General features: G+C 39.9%; 2 protein-coding genes across 2 annotated transcripts in view; one reads left to right on the top strand and one right to left on the bottom strand.

Moving 5' to 3' along the window:
* Nucleotides 1–19,040, top strand: part of wnt5b (wingless-type MMTV integration site family, member 5b) — a 102,393-nt gene that overhangs the window by 58,063 nt on the left and 25,290 nt on the right. The gene's annotated exons all lie outside the window — the stretch shown is intronic.
* On the bottom strand, nucleotides 2,630–7,083 carry fbxl14b (F-box and leucine-rich repeat protein 14b). Its single transcript, XM_079816364.1, has one exon. The coding sequence runs from the start codon at nucleotides 6,645–6,647 to the stop codon at nucleotides 5,445–5,447; it is 1,203 nt and encodes a 400-aa protein (XP_079672490.1). The 5' UTR covers nucleotides 6,648–7,083; the 3' UTR covers nucleotides 2,630–5,444.

Below are 19,040 nucleotides of genomic sequence, written 5' to 3'. Positions count from 1 at the left end.
ATTTATCGAATCCAGATTTCTGCTCTTGTTGGCAGCACAGGGGGGATTTTTTTCTACCTTGCTCAGGATACATCTTTATTCCATTTCAACCAATAACTTTGATCCAACTTCAAAACATCTGGCCAGCTACAAATTCCACTGGATTTACAAACCCATCGGACCTACAGTGCTTTTTGTATATAGTGCTTGGAAAAGTGTCTACCTCACTAAAACATTACGGATGAACCTCTTAGATAATTCCAAATGCCACAGTGGTTTTAAAAATATATCCTCCTGTGGAGAGCAGCTCAGCCCGGCTGTGTGGGGTCTCGACGGATGTGACGGGCTGTATTTCTGTGAAGAGGTTTTAGCTAGTTCTGTGCGTCCCCCCGTCATCCATCTCTCATCCACTTTCTTCCTTTTAGCACTCTCCCTCTCCCTCTCCCTCTCTCCATCGCTTCCCTCTGTGAGTGGATTCAGAGCACCACACACAACACTCACGCCCTCTCTACCACCCACACTCTGAGTAACAAATCTCCTCCTGTGCAGTCGGCCTGTAGCCCGGCGGACACACACACACACACACACACACACACACTCGTCTATCAGCTTTTACCTTTTAAATTATAGAGCCAAGCCAAAGAAAATCATAGAGGCTAAGAAATAAAACATTTTCTTGTGTCTTACCCAATTTCGTATGTTCGCAAGCATCTCTTCCCTTTTACCTTCCTGTTTCCCAAGCACATCTTCCCGTTTTACCTTCCTCTCTATCTCTTGCTGTGCTGTGCAGTGACGTTTTTTTTTCACCTCAACTTTTACTATGGCGTGTATTTTAGCACGTACTCATCAATATTTTTTTCATTCAGTCAGAACTTATATTCTCGACTGTCAAAAGGTGCGCCTGACAGTTTGAGGTCAAGGATTAACGCTAAAATGGGCGGTTTAGGCGCAACAAAGCTTCCAATCACTGGTTGTCTTTTTTTCTCCCCATATCGTTTTTTGTTGTGTGGTGTGGTTTTCAGTCTCGCACTCAAGTTTCTTTCATGCACAGACCTCCTGCCTCCAGAGTGCCGCCGGAGAGCTGCATTTCACTGCATATGAAAGCAGATACGATCCAGAACATGTGGACCCGTCACCTAATACAATCAGAACAAAGGGGAAAACTGTGCAACACAAGACTGAGTCGCATTTTGTTCAGAGAAAAGAAAAGAAATGCCAAAGAGAGAAAAAAAATCGTCTAAGGTAGCGTGTGTTTGTGTATGTCTGAGAAGACAGAGCCTCCAAACACTCCCAAATCAGCCAAGTCTGACATAGTTTTCCTTCATTTTCCTAAATTTTGCCTAGAATTTGGAGAGCGCCTATACTATATGGGTCATTTTTGCAAATTTGTTTCCATCTCTGCATGTGTGTGAAGGGTGGGGCGAGAGGGCGACAGATTGGGTCTCCTGGCTCTGGCCCCTCTGTACTCACACTTCCAGCAAGGTCACATGACACCAGTCAAACTCTGTCACAACCTCACTGGAGGAGAGCTGGCAACAACAAACCAGAGCAAGCCTAGACGCTACACACTCAAGAATTGCCTTGACTCTCAAACCTACCGTTTCATCTGGCATTTGACGTACAGTATGCGCAGTAAAGCAGTTGTCTGCTTGTAAAAATGCCATATGGCCACCATCCAGCCCGCAGTGTGAAAAGAGTGCTGTGGATTAGTTCTAATGAGAGCTATGACTAAAACCTGAGACAGTTAGCCATCATACGCACTTTCACCACAGAGTTAATTCCACTCTTTTCAAACCCAAATCTCTCTGTGCGACATGAGTCACAAACAGAAAAAAAGAAAATCAGTTTAAACACCAACACATGACTCTCCAGCGGTGCTTTATACAGTCCAGTTTCAACATTTCGAATTAAAACGGCAAGAAATTAAGCTCAATAGTATTTGTGGAAGTAGATGCCAAATCGATATCATGCCAAAAGACATGTAAACAATTTTGGCGTGGGGAAAAAAAATCACTTACTATTGTCTTGTGTGTTAAGTTATATCCAGTTTTATAACGTCATTGCCATTACAATGCAATGCCACAAACCATAACACAACTGTAAAATGATTTAATCGATTTAAACAACTGTAAAGTGTCTTTATCTACAATGTACTAACATTTAAATGAATCATTCAATACTCATTCATGTTTTAAAATTGTACTTACATTTAAAAAAAATGGTAACACTTTATTTTAGTGTCATTGTTGCATGTACTTACCATATAATAACAGTAAATTATGCATAATTACATGCGACTAACCCTCAACCAAACCCTAATCCTACCATAAACTTTTAATAAGTACATGTTAATCAGAACTTAAATATATAATTACACCTTAAAATAAAGTGTAACCAAATATAAAATACCTGCATGTAATTAATTTCTGTTAATAACACTGTTGACCCTTAAACCTAACCAAACCACTAAACCAGTCCCTAAACCCCGTTTTGCAATACAATATAAACACAATAAGTACATTGCATCTAACACATTTTTTTTTATTTTTATGTAATGTTATGTTAATACATAAACGCCTAATATAAAGTGTGACCCAAATTTTAAATGCAAGTGCTTTTATAAAACTATGAACTATTAGTCTATATAAAATTATATATTTGAAAGACAACAAGGGACGGGTTGAAATTATTTGAGTGCTCGGCTATTGATTGAGCTAAACCCAGAATATTCAGAGTAAAGCGGGTTTTCTGTTGCTCGTATCAATCCTGTGCAGAATAAAGCGACAGATTGTTCTCTTCGCTCACATTTGGCTCATGCAGTTGTTCAGAACGGATAAACAGCAATGCCACACACAGAGATGCAAAACCTAGAGCACCTCTCGTGTGCCATGTTTGCTAGACGGTGCCGGTCTCCTGAAGTCAGACTGAGTTCTTGCACCGCACAGAGCAAAGTCAAACAGTGACTCACAAATTCTTGTCCGTTTTCCAGCGATCAACCACCAACTTCAACCACCTTTCCTCTAACACCGACCGAATCAGATTTCCGTCGTGATTTTGAAATGAAACAATGACTTTTATCACGTGATTCGATATGTTTTTGGTCTGTGCTTGATTTAGGCTGTCTGAGCAAATCACATGGGCCTTCTTTAGACTTTAGACAAGAGCAAAATACCCTTCAACCCCTACAACCCCCATTCTGGAAACTTCAAAGTGTCTCACTGTAACCCAGAAACACCTTCAACCAGGTTCCTGCTAAGTGCTTTGTTAAAATTCCCAGCAGTAAAAAACGGGCTGTATTTTTATTTTATGTTTTTTTTTTAAATCGCGTCTGTTTTTCTGCTATGCTGGCTCGGTTCATCCGAAATCATAAAATAGTGTCGTTTTTATAACTTTAAGATCTATGCGAGCAAGATATCAGAATGTCTGACAAACATCCCCAGTTGTAAAAATGCAAGGGGGAAAAAAATGTAGCTCAAGGGAAAGAGAAAAAAAAAATGTATGAACTCAGCAAAGTTAGTAAAAAGAGATGGCGGCAACCTTCAGAAGGGCTTAAATTCTCTCTCGCTCTCTCATCAAGCGCCCCCGTTTAAATCCTCCACCCCTCCGGACGGTGGAGGGGAGCAAAGACTAAAGCTTAAATGCTTTGAATGATGGTGAGGAATGTTTAAAAGTGTCTGTTTGAGGAAAGGGGGTGGGCTGAGGGATTTTTTTTCTCTTTTTTCTTAGCGGGGGGAGGAAGACTGAGACTCCCGTGGGACAAACCCCGTCTCTCAGATCTGGTATGCGTGACTGAGCAAGGAGAAGAAAAAAATCCTAAACCTGGCTTCTTAACTTAGGCAAACAAAAGCAACTGTTGAGATCAGGATTTATAATATTTCGCTGGATGAAAATATCCAACGTTACAGTCACTAAATTGATATCAGATGCAGTATATTATTGGATTGAGAGGGAAAAAAGGCAGCATTGCAGTTTTAACACCCTCACTAGCACAATTAAGGGAAGCATCCATTTTGTTGCGCTTCATAAATAATGTAACAAACATGCATGCCCTTAACACACAAACATCACTTCCATCGTCCTCTAAAATGTTCATTTTCTATGTTTGCAATGAACCAAACAACCCCTATTATAGCAAAATGATCTGTGATACTGCCTAAAACATTGACATCTATAGCATCAAAAGGGCACAAAACCACAACACCGAATACATGAATTATACCAAACTCGTAACGGAATTCCAAGTGGCTCTTTTATTTATATAAATATCAACTTTAATGTTTTTACTGTAAGAATATAAAACATTTTAATTTGGGATTCTTTTTACAAATACATTTACAGTACATTAGGACACAGTAGCTTCTCAGCAGGACTCAATACATGTTGCAGGTCGATACATCATTGGTACATATATAGGCCTGACATGCATTTTGCGTGTTTACCCTCGTTGCGACCATGTCTTTTTATGTGTAAAGTTGAATATTAATGTATTTAAAACAGACAGATTGTTTTATAACACGATGCGCCCTGTCTCAGCCCTGCGAAGAGGCAAACAAGGTGTCAGTGAATTGCAAACAGGGTTTTTTTTTCTTTCTCAGGGACAAAAATTCACTTCAATTTGAAGTACAACGCTCTGAATCACAGCCATTAATTAATATCTGCTTACATAAGCATAAATACATCAGCAGAGGCAACCTCTTATTCAAAGCAGGAATTAAAGGCTTTCAGGCCTGTAAAATTGAGCAAAAACTAAAAGCGTTTTGGAAATATAAAAGCTTTAGTGTGTACAAACCCAGTATTTTTTTGTCTGTCTTTGCATAAGGGCGTTTGACATAATGTCCATGAACTTTTATCTTTATTCGGGATTTTAGTAGTTTGTGTCAGTAATGGGAGATGTATATTTTAGGTCCTGTAGTCGACTGGTAACTATTTCTTTAAATCTACCTAATTTTAAATGGTCCTGTGGTGTGATAAATAAATAAAAATAAAAAAAAATAAAAGAAGTACAAAGACTGCTGTAGTCTCTCACAAAGCGGCGTGTTTAATAATGACTGAAAAATAAAAATATTTTAAGGTGAACTGTCAAATCACAGGACACTTTTTCTGAAGGAAGGGTGGTCTTTTTTGCTTTCCTTAAGCCAAAGACGAGATAAGGGGGGAGGGAATTGTTTTGCTAGGCACAAATTCTCATTCTTGTTAAGAATAACAATATAATACATCTAACGAGGTAGCCAAAATATCGCGATACTTGGGGAGGAGGCGGTTTAATATTGCGATCTGTTAAGAAAAACAACTTTTTTTGTGTGTGTGTTAATAGCAATAACTGACACATGTATCACATTCAGCATTTTAAGCCTCTTTTTATGTACTTTGCTCTATTGAAATCCACCCATCCCCCTCCCGCCCTCCTTCCTTCCCTCCCTCCCTCCCTCTCTTTCTCTCCCTCCCTTCAGAAACCCCCCCAAGTTTCACCTCACTTTCTCACTTTCAGTCATCTGCCAAAGGCCCAGGTTCAAAACTTTAAGGCAGGGGAGCTGCGTGATCCTCTCCAGTCCCCTCTTTGTGATTTTCGTACATCCATACAGATCGATGCCGGTCAGTTGCGTCAAGTGGTCTGCGATCAGCTCCAGTCCTTTGTCTGTAATCCGCACGCACTGACCGATGTTGAGCGTCCTCAGCTCGTGCATTTGGCGCACCATCCTGTTGATGCCATCGTCGCTGATGTGGCACGAGCACAGCGACAGCGACTTGAGCTGGTACAGGCCCTGCGCGATATAAGCCATGCTCTGGTCGCCGATCTTGTCGCAAAAGGACACGTCGAGTCCGGAGAGTCTCAACGTGCCCATGGCGAGGTGCATGATGCCCGTGTCGCTGATGTTGTCGCACGAGCGCAGGTTAAGGCTCCACAGGCTCGCCATGTGAGAGAGGTGGATCATGCCAGCGTCCGAGATGCCCCCGCAGAAACTCAGGTTGAGCACTTTGAGCTTAGTCAGGCCCTTTGAAATATGCTTGAGGGACAAGTCCGTCAACTTCTGGCAGTCCTGCAAGGTCAGGTATTCCAGGCTGAGGCAGCCCTCCGCCGCGCTCCGGGTCATGCCGGCCAAGTGCCCGATGCCCACGTCCGACACATGCCGGCAGCTCCTCAAATTAAGACTCTTGAGTCTGTGCAAACCCCACGCGATGAGCAACAAGCCCGTGTTCGTGATGTTACTGCAGCCGCCCAGTTCCAACACCTCCAAGTTTTTCAGATACTGCGCTATTCTGCCTAAACTGGAATCCGTGATCTGCTTGCAAAGGCTCAGGTTGAGCACCCTCAGGGAAGGGATCTCCTGCACGAACGCGTGCCCCAGGCCGTTATCCGTTAAGTTGTAGCAGCCGCTCAGATTCAAGCTCTCGATGTTGGGCATCCCCTGGATCACATAGCTGAGGCTGCGCCGCAGGCTGAGGATCTGCACGCGCCTGATGCCTCGCGCCTGGAGGCTGGGGAACAGGGACGGGTTCGCCCGCCTCAGATGCAGCTTGGCTTCCACCCCCCTCCACACGGACTTGTGGTAGGACGCGTCCCTCCACGCCGTGCACACTTGGGCCACCCTGCCTTTGTCCCTCACGTCCAAGTAGCTGAAAATCATGGCTAAAATCTCCGGGAAGAGACACGAGATGTGCGTCTCCATCTTCCACGCGCTCAAGAAAACAAACGGCGGCAAACCCCCACCAACGGTCACCGTCGCGTCTCGCAGTCCCCTTAGGAGGGGAAAAAAGGCTTTTAGAAAGCTCCTCAAGCTTTTCTTTTTACATTTAAGTGGGTAAATCGACAACTCTCCGTCCCGAGTGATCCTTTCAGTGGCGTAGGAAGGATTCAAATGCAAAAATGCCTCCCAAAAGACGCTTGATCCGATTCAGACCGACAGCGAACGGGCGGTCAGACGGCGCTGCTGCCCGTTTGGCGCTTTGATAATAGTCTTCGCTCGACCCGGGGATCCAGACGGTCGTACATTTTCAAAAGATGTCTAAAACTGCCACAAACCTCGGGAGAAAATAGATTCAGTCCGCTATCAGATAAAAGAGTGAGGTTTCGTTTCGCGTTTCTGCTCCGCTCGCACTCATTGCCAAGCCGAGGGGCTTCCTGCTGCCTTTGTCTGATCTTTTCAAACTGACTTGGCAGGGCCGCCAGCACAGAGCGGCTGTGGGGGAGTCGCGCATATTTAAAACCTGCCTAAACGACGCAAATTGTTTAACAACAATCTTAAACTTATAAAGAGGCACCACATATATTAGTAGTTAATGTCCTAGTCCGTGTTCTGTTTCCCTGTAAACTGTTATGAAACACATTCGTGTTGTGTGTGTTTATCGCCCCCCTTTTTAAAAGCAAAGTGGTTTAGCCCAACTCAGCTGGAACAGTAAGAATAGTTCCCCTGGAAACCAACTTCTTACAATTCAGTTCACTTTACTCTTAACCCTTCAGCTTCCGTGTCAGATGGTGGTATTTTTGAAGTTGTTATTTCAGTTTTATTTATTATAAGAGTATAGTTACTTTTTAAAGGGACATTTCTCTTTAAGAGTGAATTATAAAACAAACACTGGGAAAAGGGGTCATTGTGAAACGTTTCCTTTTGCTTTTTATTTATTTTTTGCATTGATGATCTTTCTTAATTCTTTAAAAAATGAAATTCAAGAACATGCTTTAAAAAGTTCTGTAGATTAATATCACTGTTTTTTAATCTTTTATAATATAATAGATAATTTAGTCATGCTGCCGTTCACTTCTTGTAAAAGAAACATTTTGCATCATAACCCTAACAAAAAGGCACGCAATGTTACGCTCTATGAATCTGGCAGTAACAGCCTTTTTGCCCCGTCAGTCTTACGTAAGGTAGTTTTTATTCCACCTTTTGCATATTTCCCTGTCTTTGGGCCTCAGGCCCCCCTCTGTGGGCTCTTTGGCATTGTTAGCCGATATGACGGGTGCATTTGCAGAAGGTACTGGAGTGTAGCAGAAAGAAGGAAGAAAAGCAGCACACACACGTTTGTGTTTACAAAAGAAAATGCTGCACAGCACAACTGACAGCAGAAGTCCAACCCTCCCCACTCTGGCTCACTGTCTGTCTCGAACCTTCTCTCTAGCTCACCACATGTCTCTCTCTCTCTCTCTCTCTCTCTCTCTCTCTCTCTCTCTCTCTCTCTCTCTCTCTCTCTCTCTCTCTCTCTCTCTCTCTCTCTCTCTCTCTCTTCATAAATGTAACTTTTTTTTCCCCTCACCTTCCACTCACACTGATTCTGGTTATAATTGTGAAAAGCAACATTATTTATGAAGCAGCATAGTCCTGCAAGTTCACATGAATTCAAAATGGATCCTGTTTGCTTTCTTAATACACATTTCTGGCCTTATTGTTTATTATTTATATGGTATGGAAGCTTGTTTCGGCCACTGAATAAAAAAGGTAATTGTGTAATCTCACAATTGCAAGTTTACATCTTGCAAGTCTGAATGTTTTTCTTTTCTCTTGAAAAAGTCAGAATTGCAAGAAAAAAGTAATGATTACGAGATATAGACTTGCAATTACAAGAAAAGTCAGAGTCAGAATGGCGAGGGAAAAACTTGCAATTGCGAGATATAAGTCAGAATTGCAAGATAAAAATGTGCAATTGCTAGAAAAAATCAAAATTGCTAGATTAAAACTCACAATTGCTAGAAAAAGTCAGAATTGTGAGATATAAACTCATGATGGCTAGAAAAAAAGTCTGAATTTTGGGAAAATAAAGTCAGAATTGCGAGAAAAAACTTACAATTGCGAGAAAAGTCAGAATTGTGAGATTTAAACTTGCAATTGCTATAAAATGTCAGAATTGTGAGAAAAAAGTCAGAATTGCAAGATAAAAACTTGCAATTGCGAGAAAAGTCAGAATTGTGAGATTTAAACTCGCAATTGCTAGAAAATGTCAAAATTGCGAGGAAAAGTCAGAAGTGTGAGATATAAACTTGCAATTGCTAGAAAAAAGTCAGAATTGCCTGAATAAAAGTCAGAAGTGTGAGATATAATTTTGCAATTGCTAGAAAAAAGTCAGAATTGTGAGAAGTCATGATTACGAGATATAGACTTGCAATTACAAGAAAAGTCAGAATTGTGAGATAAAATTTGCAATTGCGAGCAAAAAGTCAGAATTGTGAGAAAAAGTCACAATTGCTAGAAAAAGTCAAAATTGTGAGAAAAAGTCAGAATTGTGAGTTTTTAACTCGCAATTGCTAGAAAAAAGTCACAATTGCGTGATATAAATTCGCAATTGCTAGAAAAAAGTCAGAATTGAGAGAAAAAAGTCAGAATTGTGAGATAAAAACGTAAAATTGCGAGGAATTAAAGTCAGAATTGTGAGATTTAAACTCGCAATTGCTAGAAAAAGTCAGAACTGTGAGAAAAAAAGTCAGAATTGCGAGATAAAAACTTGCAATTGTGATAGAAAAAAGCGCAATTGCGAGAAAAAAGTCAGAATTGTGAGATTTAAACTCGCAATTGCTAGAAAAAGTCAGAACTGTGAGAAAAAAAGTCAGAATTGCGAGATAAAAACTTGCAATTGTGATAGAAAAAAAGCGCAATTGCGAGAAAAAAGTCAGAATTGTGAGATTTAAACTCGCAATTGCTAGAAAAAGTCAGAATTTTGAGAAAAAAAGTCAGAATTGTGAGAACTCGCAACTGCTAGAAAAAAGTCAAAATTGCGAGAAAGTCAAAATTGTGAGAACTCGTAATTGCTAGAAAAAGTCAGAATTGCGAGAAAAAAGTCAGAATTTAGAGAAAAAAGTCAGAATTGTGAGATCAAAACTTGCAATTGCGAGAAAAAAGTCAGAATTGTGAGGAAAAAAAAGTCAGAATTGAGAGATGAGAACTTTTAATTGCTACAGAAAAAAACGCAATTGCGAGAAAAAGTCAGAATTGAGAGAGAAGTCAGAATTGCGAGAAAAAAGTCAGAATTGTGAGAGAAAAAAACGCGATTGCGAGAAAAAGTCAGAATTGCGAGAGAAAAAAACGCAATTGCGAGAAAAAGTCAGAATTGCAAGAAAAAGTCTGAATTTATATCCTGCACTTTAAAACTTTATAACTCACAATTGAGAGTTTATATATATTTTTATAATATTTATATCAAAAAGTCAGAATTGTGAGATAAAAATTTCCGGAGTGGAAACAAGCTTCCATAGGGGCACGTTATTTTAAGAGGGGAAAAAGTCTTCTGAACCTTTCATAAAAACTCGCTTTGTCTCTGAAACAACTTTCAACTCACCAATCCCTCTTATTTTTTTATCGCCCACTTAACTAGTGAGTGTCAGATTACTGGAAGAAAAAACTGCGCTCCGTCAGTTGATTTCATGTGCTCTCTCTGACAGACAGGTCCTGGGCTTGTACGGTGGACAGATGAAGGGCTCTAAATGTGCGCTATGCCCCGATGCCCAGCATGTAAGGGGGCGAGAGGTCTGTGACAGCAGCCCCTCTCCCTGGCTCCTCCAGCCGGCCTCACCGCCAGAGAGGAGGGCCGCTCCAGAACTGCACTGCTGTGAGTCAGAGACTCTCAAAGCAGGCCTGCAGAGCCAAAAGCAGGACTCAAGCTGCTCCTGGAAATATGCAGAGAGAGAGAGAGAGAGAGAGAGAGAGAGAGGGAGGAGGGGACGAGCGAGAAAGTAAAGGGAGGGGTTTGATTTAGAAAGCAGGCGAAAGCTAACAATTAAAAAGCATGCACTTGCCACAAAGCGACGACGCTATTCATTTAACAGTTTATGATCATTCAGGCTAAATTGCACCAAGCGAAAGCAAAATAGTCAGAGAAAACAGGAAACATATAAGGATGTTGCGATCACGTGGGGGGAATAAAAACAAAAGAAACAAAAGATTCCGCTGAAGCAAAGTGAAAATGAAGCTGAGAGGCAGTAAGAACTGGAAGGACAAGTGCTACATGCAAATGCGAAGGTGTTGTAAGACCTTGCAAAAAAAAAAAAAAAAGATCTGTCATGTGATTTGATGTGCTGATTCAGGGGAGGGAGATAATTGGATAATTGCATGCCACAGAACTGCGCTGATAACTGCGCTTGGGGCAACCGTTTCCTAGGAGACGTGGGCATGTGTCAACATGCTGTTGAAAGCTGACACCTCATGAATAGATTTTAGGCTACTTTGTAGTTTCTCTCTCTTTCTCGGCTTCGTGTATGACTCCAATCTGCTTTTTTGTTTTGCAAGCGGTGGCAGTTTGAGGAGAGATTTTGGCGGCTGTAACTTGCACAAACGTTCACATACATCCAGCTAGCTGAATGGGCTTTTCATGAAATCAGACAACAGTTTCTTCTACGGCAAGGGAAGCCACGTTACTCTATTTAAATCAGGTCGAATCTCCCTAGGAGCTGCACCCCCGTTGGGGTTCTACAGGGGAAACACCAGGAAGCCGATGCTCTCGGTGCCTGTGTAAAGAACAGCCGATGATGTAATACTCTCCCTGCATAATGCATTGTAATGTTAATACCGCTACTGATATAAAATGAACAAATCCCTTTACGTTATATTCCCCTAACGTTTCATTGCTCTGTATGCGTCACATCCATGCACTTTTCCTTTACAGACAGTCTGACGGACTGAGGTGTTTGCTTTCTGCTGCAAGGTTTGTCTTTCAGAGTGTGAATCTTTGATGCTGGTGCTACAGAAATACAGCAATAAGTGGTGCGATGTTTGATGCTGGTGCTACAGAAATACAGCAATAAGTGGTGCGATGTACAAGGCAAGTTTGATGTTGTTTGCATTGTTCATAGGTGTAAAACGGTATTGGGTTTGACGCACACACTCAAAAAGTCCAAGACTGCTAATAAAAATGCTTCTGCAATCTTTTCGGATTTTATATACTCTAAAAAATGCTGGGTTAAAAACAATCCAAGTTGGGTTGAAAATGGACAAAGCCAGCAATTGGGTTGTTTTAACCTAGCGGTTGGGTTACATTTTTGCTTAAAACAACCCAATCGCTGGCTTTGTCCATTTTCAACCCAACTTGTTTGTTTTCAACCCAGCATTTTTTAGAGTGTACATTTTTAAAAACCAGTTATAACAAATTCATTTCAGTGACCTAAAAATAGGGTAATATATTAACTTGTATTATACTACAGGGCCGTTGAATGCTTGAATCTGATTGGCTGATGAACGTTCTGAGGTGTGCAGTTATTTTCTGGGAGACGCACAGCGAACGTAGTTCCAGGCAGCTCTCTTGACCGCATTACAGTTCCATATCACTGCGCATAGTTAACTGTAATAACGGAAATTACAGGACTAAAAAACAACAATATGACAGACGATTTTCCTAAAGTAAATCTTAATATTTACAGTGAATATAAAACGTTCAACAACTGGGCGGCAGCAGTATTAGACAGTCCAGATGAAAAACAACAAAGGCAAGCTTTTCTGTCTCATTACTGAAATCACACATGCTCGCACACGCACTACAGTTTGCACAAAAAGCTGTCAGCGCTGCCCTGACGATTTGATCAGTTCGCCTATATAGTGGAGCAACTTAAAGGCTACACGTGACATTTTTTCACTAGCGAGGTAATAACAGCGCTGTTTAGAGACGCACAGAGGTAGCCTAATTCACACAAGCACTCTTTCTTTCTCTCTCTCTCTCTCTCTCTCTCTCTCTCTGTCGCTCTCATTCTCTTTCTAATAACTTTATTAATAACTGCAGTAGAATGCTATCAACGGCTCAAGCCTTCGTTAACAGCTTTAAAATGACGTTTCGGAACTAGCAAAAGAGCTGTTGGATGAGACGCGGAAGAAATAGTCCTACTCACAATAGCGATTTAAGTACAAAAACCGGACGAATCCCATTAAATATATAATCGGATCGATGTCTTGAGGTGTGGTAACCGTAGTATAAAAATGCTTCTGCAATCTTTTCGGATTTTATATACTCTAAAAAATGCTGGGTTAAAAACAATCCAAGTTGGGTTGAAAATGGACAAAGCCAGCAATTGGGTTGTTTTAACCTAGCGGTTGGGTTACATTTTTGCTTAAAACAACCCAATCGCTGGCTTTGTCCATTTTCAACCCAACTTGTTTGTTTTCAACCCAGCATTTTTTAGAGTGTACATTTTTAAAAACCAGTTATAACAAATTCATTTCAGTGACCTAAAAATAGGGTAATATATTAACTTTTATTGAACAATGTACAGTATAATCTAACATAACAAAATCAAGAAAAAAATTATAAAATAAAAATGTATAAATATAATATAATAAAGTATATGCATATGTGGGGTTGTTTTAACCCAATGTTGGACAAACCCAGCCATTGGGTTAATTTTTTTAATTTATTTTTTAACCCAACGGTTGGGTTTGTCCATATTTTGTCCAACATTGTGTTAAAACATCCCAGCATTTTTTTAGAGTGTGTATATATATAAATTTTTTTGCTATTTGTATAATAAATTAAAATAATACACAAACTATCAAATGAAAATATAAATTATTTATTTATATATATATATATATATATATATATATATATATATATATATATATATATATATATATATATATATATATATATATATATATATATATATATATATATATGCTGAAAATGAATCGATCACAGGAATAAATTAGATTTTAAAATGCATTGCAATAGAAAATACTTATTTTAAATTGTAATTAATATTTCACAATATGTTTGTTACATTTGTTTTTACTGCCTTGGTGAGCATAAGCTTTTTCTTTAATGAACATTACCAAAAGATTATTCAAAAGTTTGGAATAATTAAATTTTTTAGTGTCCAAACTTCATTATTGTAGTATCTACACACATACTCATATTATTTTTTATTATAATATTTTATTAATTTACTTTTGACTTTTGGCCCCACTGTATTTTTTGAAGTTTCACCCTCTTACCCCACCTTTTCTGTCTCATCTTCTGTTTTTTCATGTCTTCGACTTTTTTCCTTTTCTTCCTCTCTCTCTTTGCCTCTGTATGCCTGGAGCCCACAGCCAGGTGAGGCCCCTCCAGAGAGTAATTACAACCTGAAACAGAGATCGGAGCCCTGCGGCGCTCACCATCAAAGCAGTCGTAGGGAACAGCCCGGGCTAATGTGGTGAAGAGGAGAGACACTGACAGGGCAGAAAACAGGGTGTTCAAAACACACTCTCTCTCAAACGCAACCTCTCTCTCATAGCATGACCAACGATAACAGGCCGTTTGGCTGCACAATGGTCACATTGCTCACCAAAGACCTTCGGGAGACAAAATAGAGAGACAGAGAGAGCGAGAGAGCAAAACAGACAGAGAGATGACTGAATTAGTCTGCTGCGTGTCCGGGCCTGGAGAGAGGGAGGGACTAGGAACGCATTGAAAAGTGTTCTTCAAACAACTGTGTGACTCAAGGGCAGAATATACACACATCAGCCACCCAGATAGTAAAGCCCTCAGCATCAGGGGCTTTTGAGGCCCAGCGCTAAGAGATGTCATAGGTCCCGCACCCACAAGGAGAGGTTACTGTTAATGCAAGTTTTAGTGGTGAGGTCATGAGCTATGAGTGTTAAGAGGACTGTTTTATCAACAAAGACTGTTTCTAGCCCTTGGGAAGTCTGCGAAAATGCGCTTTGCGGAAGTATTTAGGCCCATAAACCGACCAGGTTATTTTTTACTGAACTACGGATCATACATAAGCCCATTTTTCATTAAATGCAATATGATTTTAATTTCATGCTCTGTGCTATTCTTCTAAACACTGAAACTTTGTTTTAGGGTTCAATTCTCACTATTAACTATAGTTATGCATGTAGCATGCATGTTACTAGGATATTGGCTGTTTATTAGGACTTATAAAGCACATATTAAAGGTGCACTGTGTAAACTTTAGCGGCATCTAGTGGTGAGGTTGCGAATTGCAACCGCCCACCCCTCCTTTTCGTAGCACACAGAGAAGCTACGGTGGCCGACACAGGACAAAGATGTCGTCTGAGACAGCAGAGAGTATCTAGTGCTCTGTAGAGAAGTTTGTCCATTTAGGGCTACTGTAGAAACATGGCAGCGCAAAATGGTGACTTCACTGTAAGAGGACCCGCGGTGTATGTAGATAGAAATGGCTCATTTTAAGGTAATAAAAGCATAACGGTTCATTATGTAAGGTCTTTATACACCACTGAAAACACAGTTATGTATATTATATGCATTTCTGTCAATATCCTCATAAATACTACACACTGCACCTTTAATGCCTTATTCTGCATGACCTTACATCCCTTATACCCAATACCTAAACTTAAACACTACAAAAACTACCTTACTGCTATTAAACAGTAGGAGTTTGAGGCAAAAGTCGTAGTTAATAGTGAATATGTGTTCCCCATTCTAGTGTTATCGAAACTTTTAATGCGGCATTGTTTTATGATAATACTGTATACAAAAACACTAAATATGCACTAAATATCACAAAATATGCTGTTTGCAAAGGTATTTGTTTCAGATGCAGTTGCTTTGCACTTGGCCTTTTCCTGTGAATCAATAAAGTAACTTTCATCTTTTCTGGATGAAACCCCATACAGTTAAGGTATCGTTATTCAGATTGTGAGCCTGAAGGACAGCTATAAAAATCAAGGCTAATAAGCATTCCAAAGAAGTTAAAAGTAAAGCAAATGCATAGCCTATTAGGAAATGGTACAAAACAATATCACAACCCCAGCAGCCTACTGTTGGTTTAAAGGTGCGGTGTGTAATATTAACAGCTAGCGGTTGAAATGGGTAATGCCGTCCAAATTAAAAATATTGGAGAGAGTTGTTTCTCCCGCCCCCTCCTCCTCAGACTCGACGCTCACACGGGTTGCCATATTGAGGACACTCAACAGGAGCGAGAACAATTGACATAATGAAAGGCGAGGAAACTTACACACTGTAAGTTGATGAGTTGATTTAACCACGTTTTAATACTCCCGTTCAATGAGATTTTTAGATGTGTGCCGAGTAGGGTTGGGTACCGAACTCTGTACTTTTAAGGGCACTGACCGAATGACGTCGGTGCCACAGAGTACCGATTGACATTAAATCAATTGGTACCGAATTACATCGGTACTACACAGTACCGATTTACATTAAATCAATTGGTACCAAATTTCGGTACCTGAGAACGCATCTGGTGATTATAGACTAGTGTCTGTAAATATTAAACCGCAAAAAGACTATTTAAATACGAATCCTGCGTGTCTCTGTGCAAATGAATGTCGTAGTCACACGGTTTACCTCACACACACATTCAGAATCACTTGTGACGGTCGTGTTTCCATCTCTTCCTTCTCATATGAGGACATGAACGCACAAACGTCATCTCCAGAGCCACTGAGAGTCACTTTATGAGCATTTTACCGTTTAATTTGAGAAAAACTATCATCATATCATAAACACACAGAAACTCAAAAGGTCTTCACGGCAACCCGTCAAAATAAAAGTTTGACTAACTTGACAAATATATTCCTGTTGTACAGTAGAATTTAGATACACTCACAAAAAAAAAAGGTTCTATATGGCACCAAAAATGGTTCTTGGCTCGTAATCTTAGGGGAACCTTTTTAAGTGCTATATAGCACCAATTTTGGTGTTTCAGTGGATCTTCAGCAGTTCCTCAGAGGTTCGTCACCGGTTCTTTGATTAAGGTGCTATATAGCACCTCTGAGGAACCACTGAAGAGCCTCTGAAGCACCAAAATTGGTGATATATAGCACTTAAAAAGGTTCCCCTAAGATTACGAGCCAAGAACCATTTTTGGTGCCATATAGAACCTTTTTTTTTTGTGAGTGTATCTAAATTCTTTAGAGTGATATGTCTCAATGTAATAATAATACTAACACTAATGTAATAACAATAAATTATCAAAACTTTATTTTTTAAGTAATAAATTACCCTTTTTCTTCATGTTTTAATTTTAAACATATAAAGCTCAGTTGTGCAGCACTTTGTTTGACAAAAAAGTTTAATTAAATTAAAAGATAAATTAAATTAATGTCTTTTGTCTTTATTTGATTACCAGAAAACACATAATTTGTGGAAAAATTTTCATAGAAATGAAATTAAAAAGAAAAAATAATGATATGGTTGATTTTATTAATTAAATTAAGTAACTAGTAGCCTACTTTTTACTAGTAAATATTACAGTATACAAACATCACAGACAATGGCAGACTGAGACCAGGGCAGCTCTGGCATAATGTCAATAACACTTCTATAAACGACTTACAGGTTCTTTACAGTTATTGATGTAAACATCCCTTAAGTACCGAAAAAAGGTACCGTTGGGTACCGGTACCGATACCGGTTAAAATGGGAACGGAACCCAACCGTAGTGCCGAGGCTTTTTAGGTCGGGTAGAATCTGCGATCTCTGACCCAGTTTGTTCGCTGACTTCCATGGCTTCAATACGCAGTGTTTTCCGCCAACTGGCAACCTGTGGTGTTGAAACACAATTGGGTAAACGGTAACGTGCGTTATCGCACAGACCAAAACAAAAATAGACGGTCAGACACAGGACGCACAATTCAAAGAAGAATAACTGGCATTGTTCTTCAGAGAAACAAGTATGTGAACTTAGCACGTTAGTTAAAGCTCTGCAAACATATTATGTAATTGTTATGCTTTAGTACAGTCAAAAATTACATACAGCACCTTTAATTATCAAGAATGAATCCTTTCTCAAAATATCTGCACAAACAATGAAATCTGACAAGAGCTGAGCTCAAAAAGAACCTTGTGAAAGCAAGTGTAGGGTGTGCCAAAAAAAGTGCCTATTGTGATGAAAAAGTTTGTCTTGTTAGATAGGACCAAGATGAAACTTTTCAGCTAAAATCTGAAGTACTATGTATGGTGCAAATCTAACACTGCCCACACTGCAAAAAACATCACATTTACTTTGAAGTATGCTGGTGATAGCATCACACTGTAGGGCTGTTTTTCATCAGTAGACACTGGGCATCTTGTTAAAATGGAAGAATGGATTGTGGGGGAAAGAATACATGGAAATACTGCAGAAGAGCCTGTTTCAATCTCCAAAAAAGACTAGAATAATGCTAAACAGCAAGCCATATTAGCCACTGGAAAAGCTCAAGAACGGAAATGGTGATTGGTTCGATGTGATCTTAATCCAACTGAGAATCCCCGACATTATTATTTTTTAAATTACGGTGCTCCTCCAACTGACCTGAATAAACCTGAAGCAAATCTTCCCGGACAAATTACAGAGATCAAAGCTAATACATATTTGCCCCAAAATACTTTTTGTTAATAATTATTTCCTTTTTTTTTTTTTTTTTCAAATAAGAAGTACAATATAATTAAAGCTATTATTATTATTTAATATTCTTTTGTTTCAGCCTTTGAAAATAAGAATTTCACAGAGAAATTCACTATTATTCTGAATAGTGTGTGTTTGTATGTGTGTGTGTGTGTGCCCGTTTATTTTTGGTTCATCTCGCCATAGCTGTCAGAGAGTATCTCTTTTAGAGTGTGTTGATTGTGGAGAAGAAAGCCGAGCTGTTTGTCTCAGTGCAGGGACTCAGAGACAGCCGTCTGCTGACAGCGCACCGAGCAGCTGTGCAGCCCTCATAATAACAATAATGAAAACCTAAATAATTGATACATTCTCGCAGAAATGCATTGTTTGCATTTGAATTAAACATTACAAGAAGGTGTATTGTGTGTGAGAGAGCAAAGAGAAGTTTTAAACATAAAGGGCCGGAAACGCAAAACTCGAAAGCCGGGATTAGTACACAGCTGATGTGCAAGTCTGGTCTGGTTTGCTCTCCTTCTCTTGCTCTGCGGTCCCTTTTTGCCCATCTCTCCTTTCCACCTCTCTTGCCCCCTCCCAACCCGTTCCTGTTCCTCTCATCCACTTCAGGAAAGTAGGCTGAGCTTGCGTCCCGAGGGGTTGATCCGATACAGGTCAGGTTAATCAATCCAGGGGGAGTGAGAGGGAGTGCTGGGAGTTTTAATCAGGCCGAGACTGTGGAGACTCCGACCTCTCCACCCTCCAGCTGCCTGCTTCAAGCCAGCGTGTTTGTATGTGT

The sequence above is a fragment of the Gobio gobio genome (assembly GCF_949357685.1).
Source record: "Gobio gobio genome assembly, chromosome: 5".
Classification (NCBI taxonomy): Eukaryota; Metazoa; Chordata; class Actinopteri; order Cypriniformes; family Gobionidae; genus Gobio; species Gobio gobio.
The sequence above is the reverse complement of the archived record's forward strand: the minus strand, read 5'-3'. Positions and strand labels throughout refer to the sequence as shown.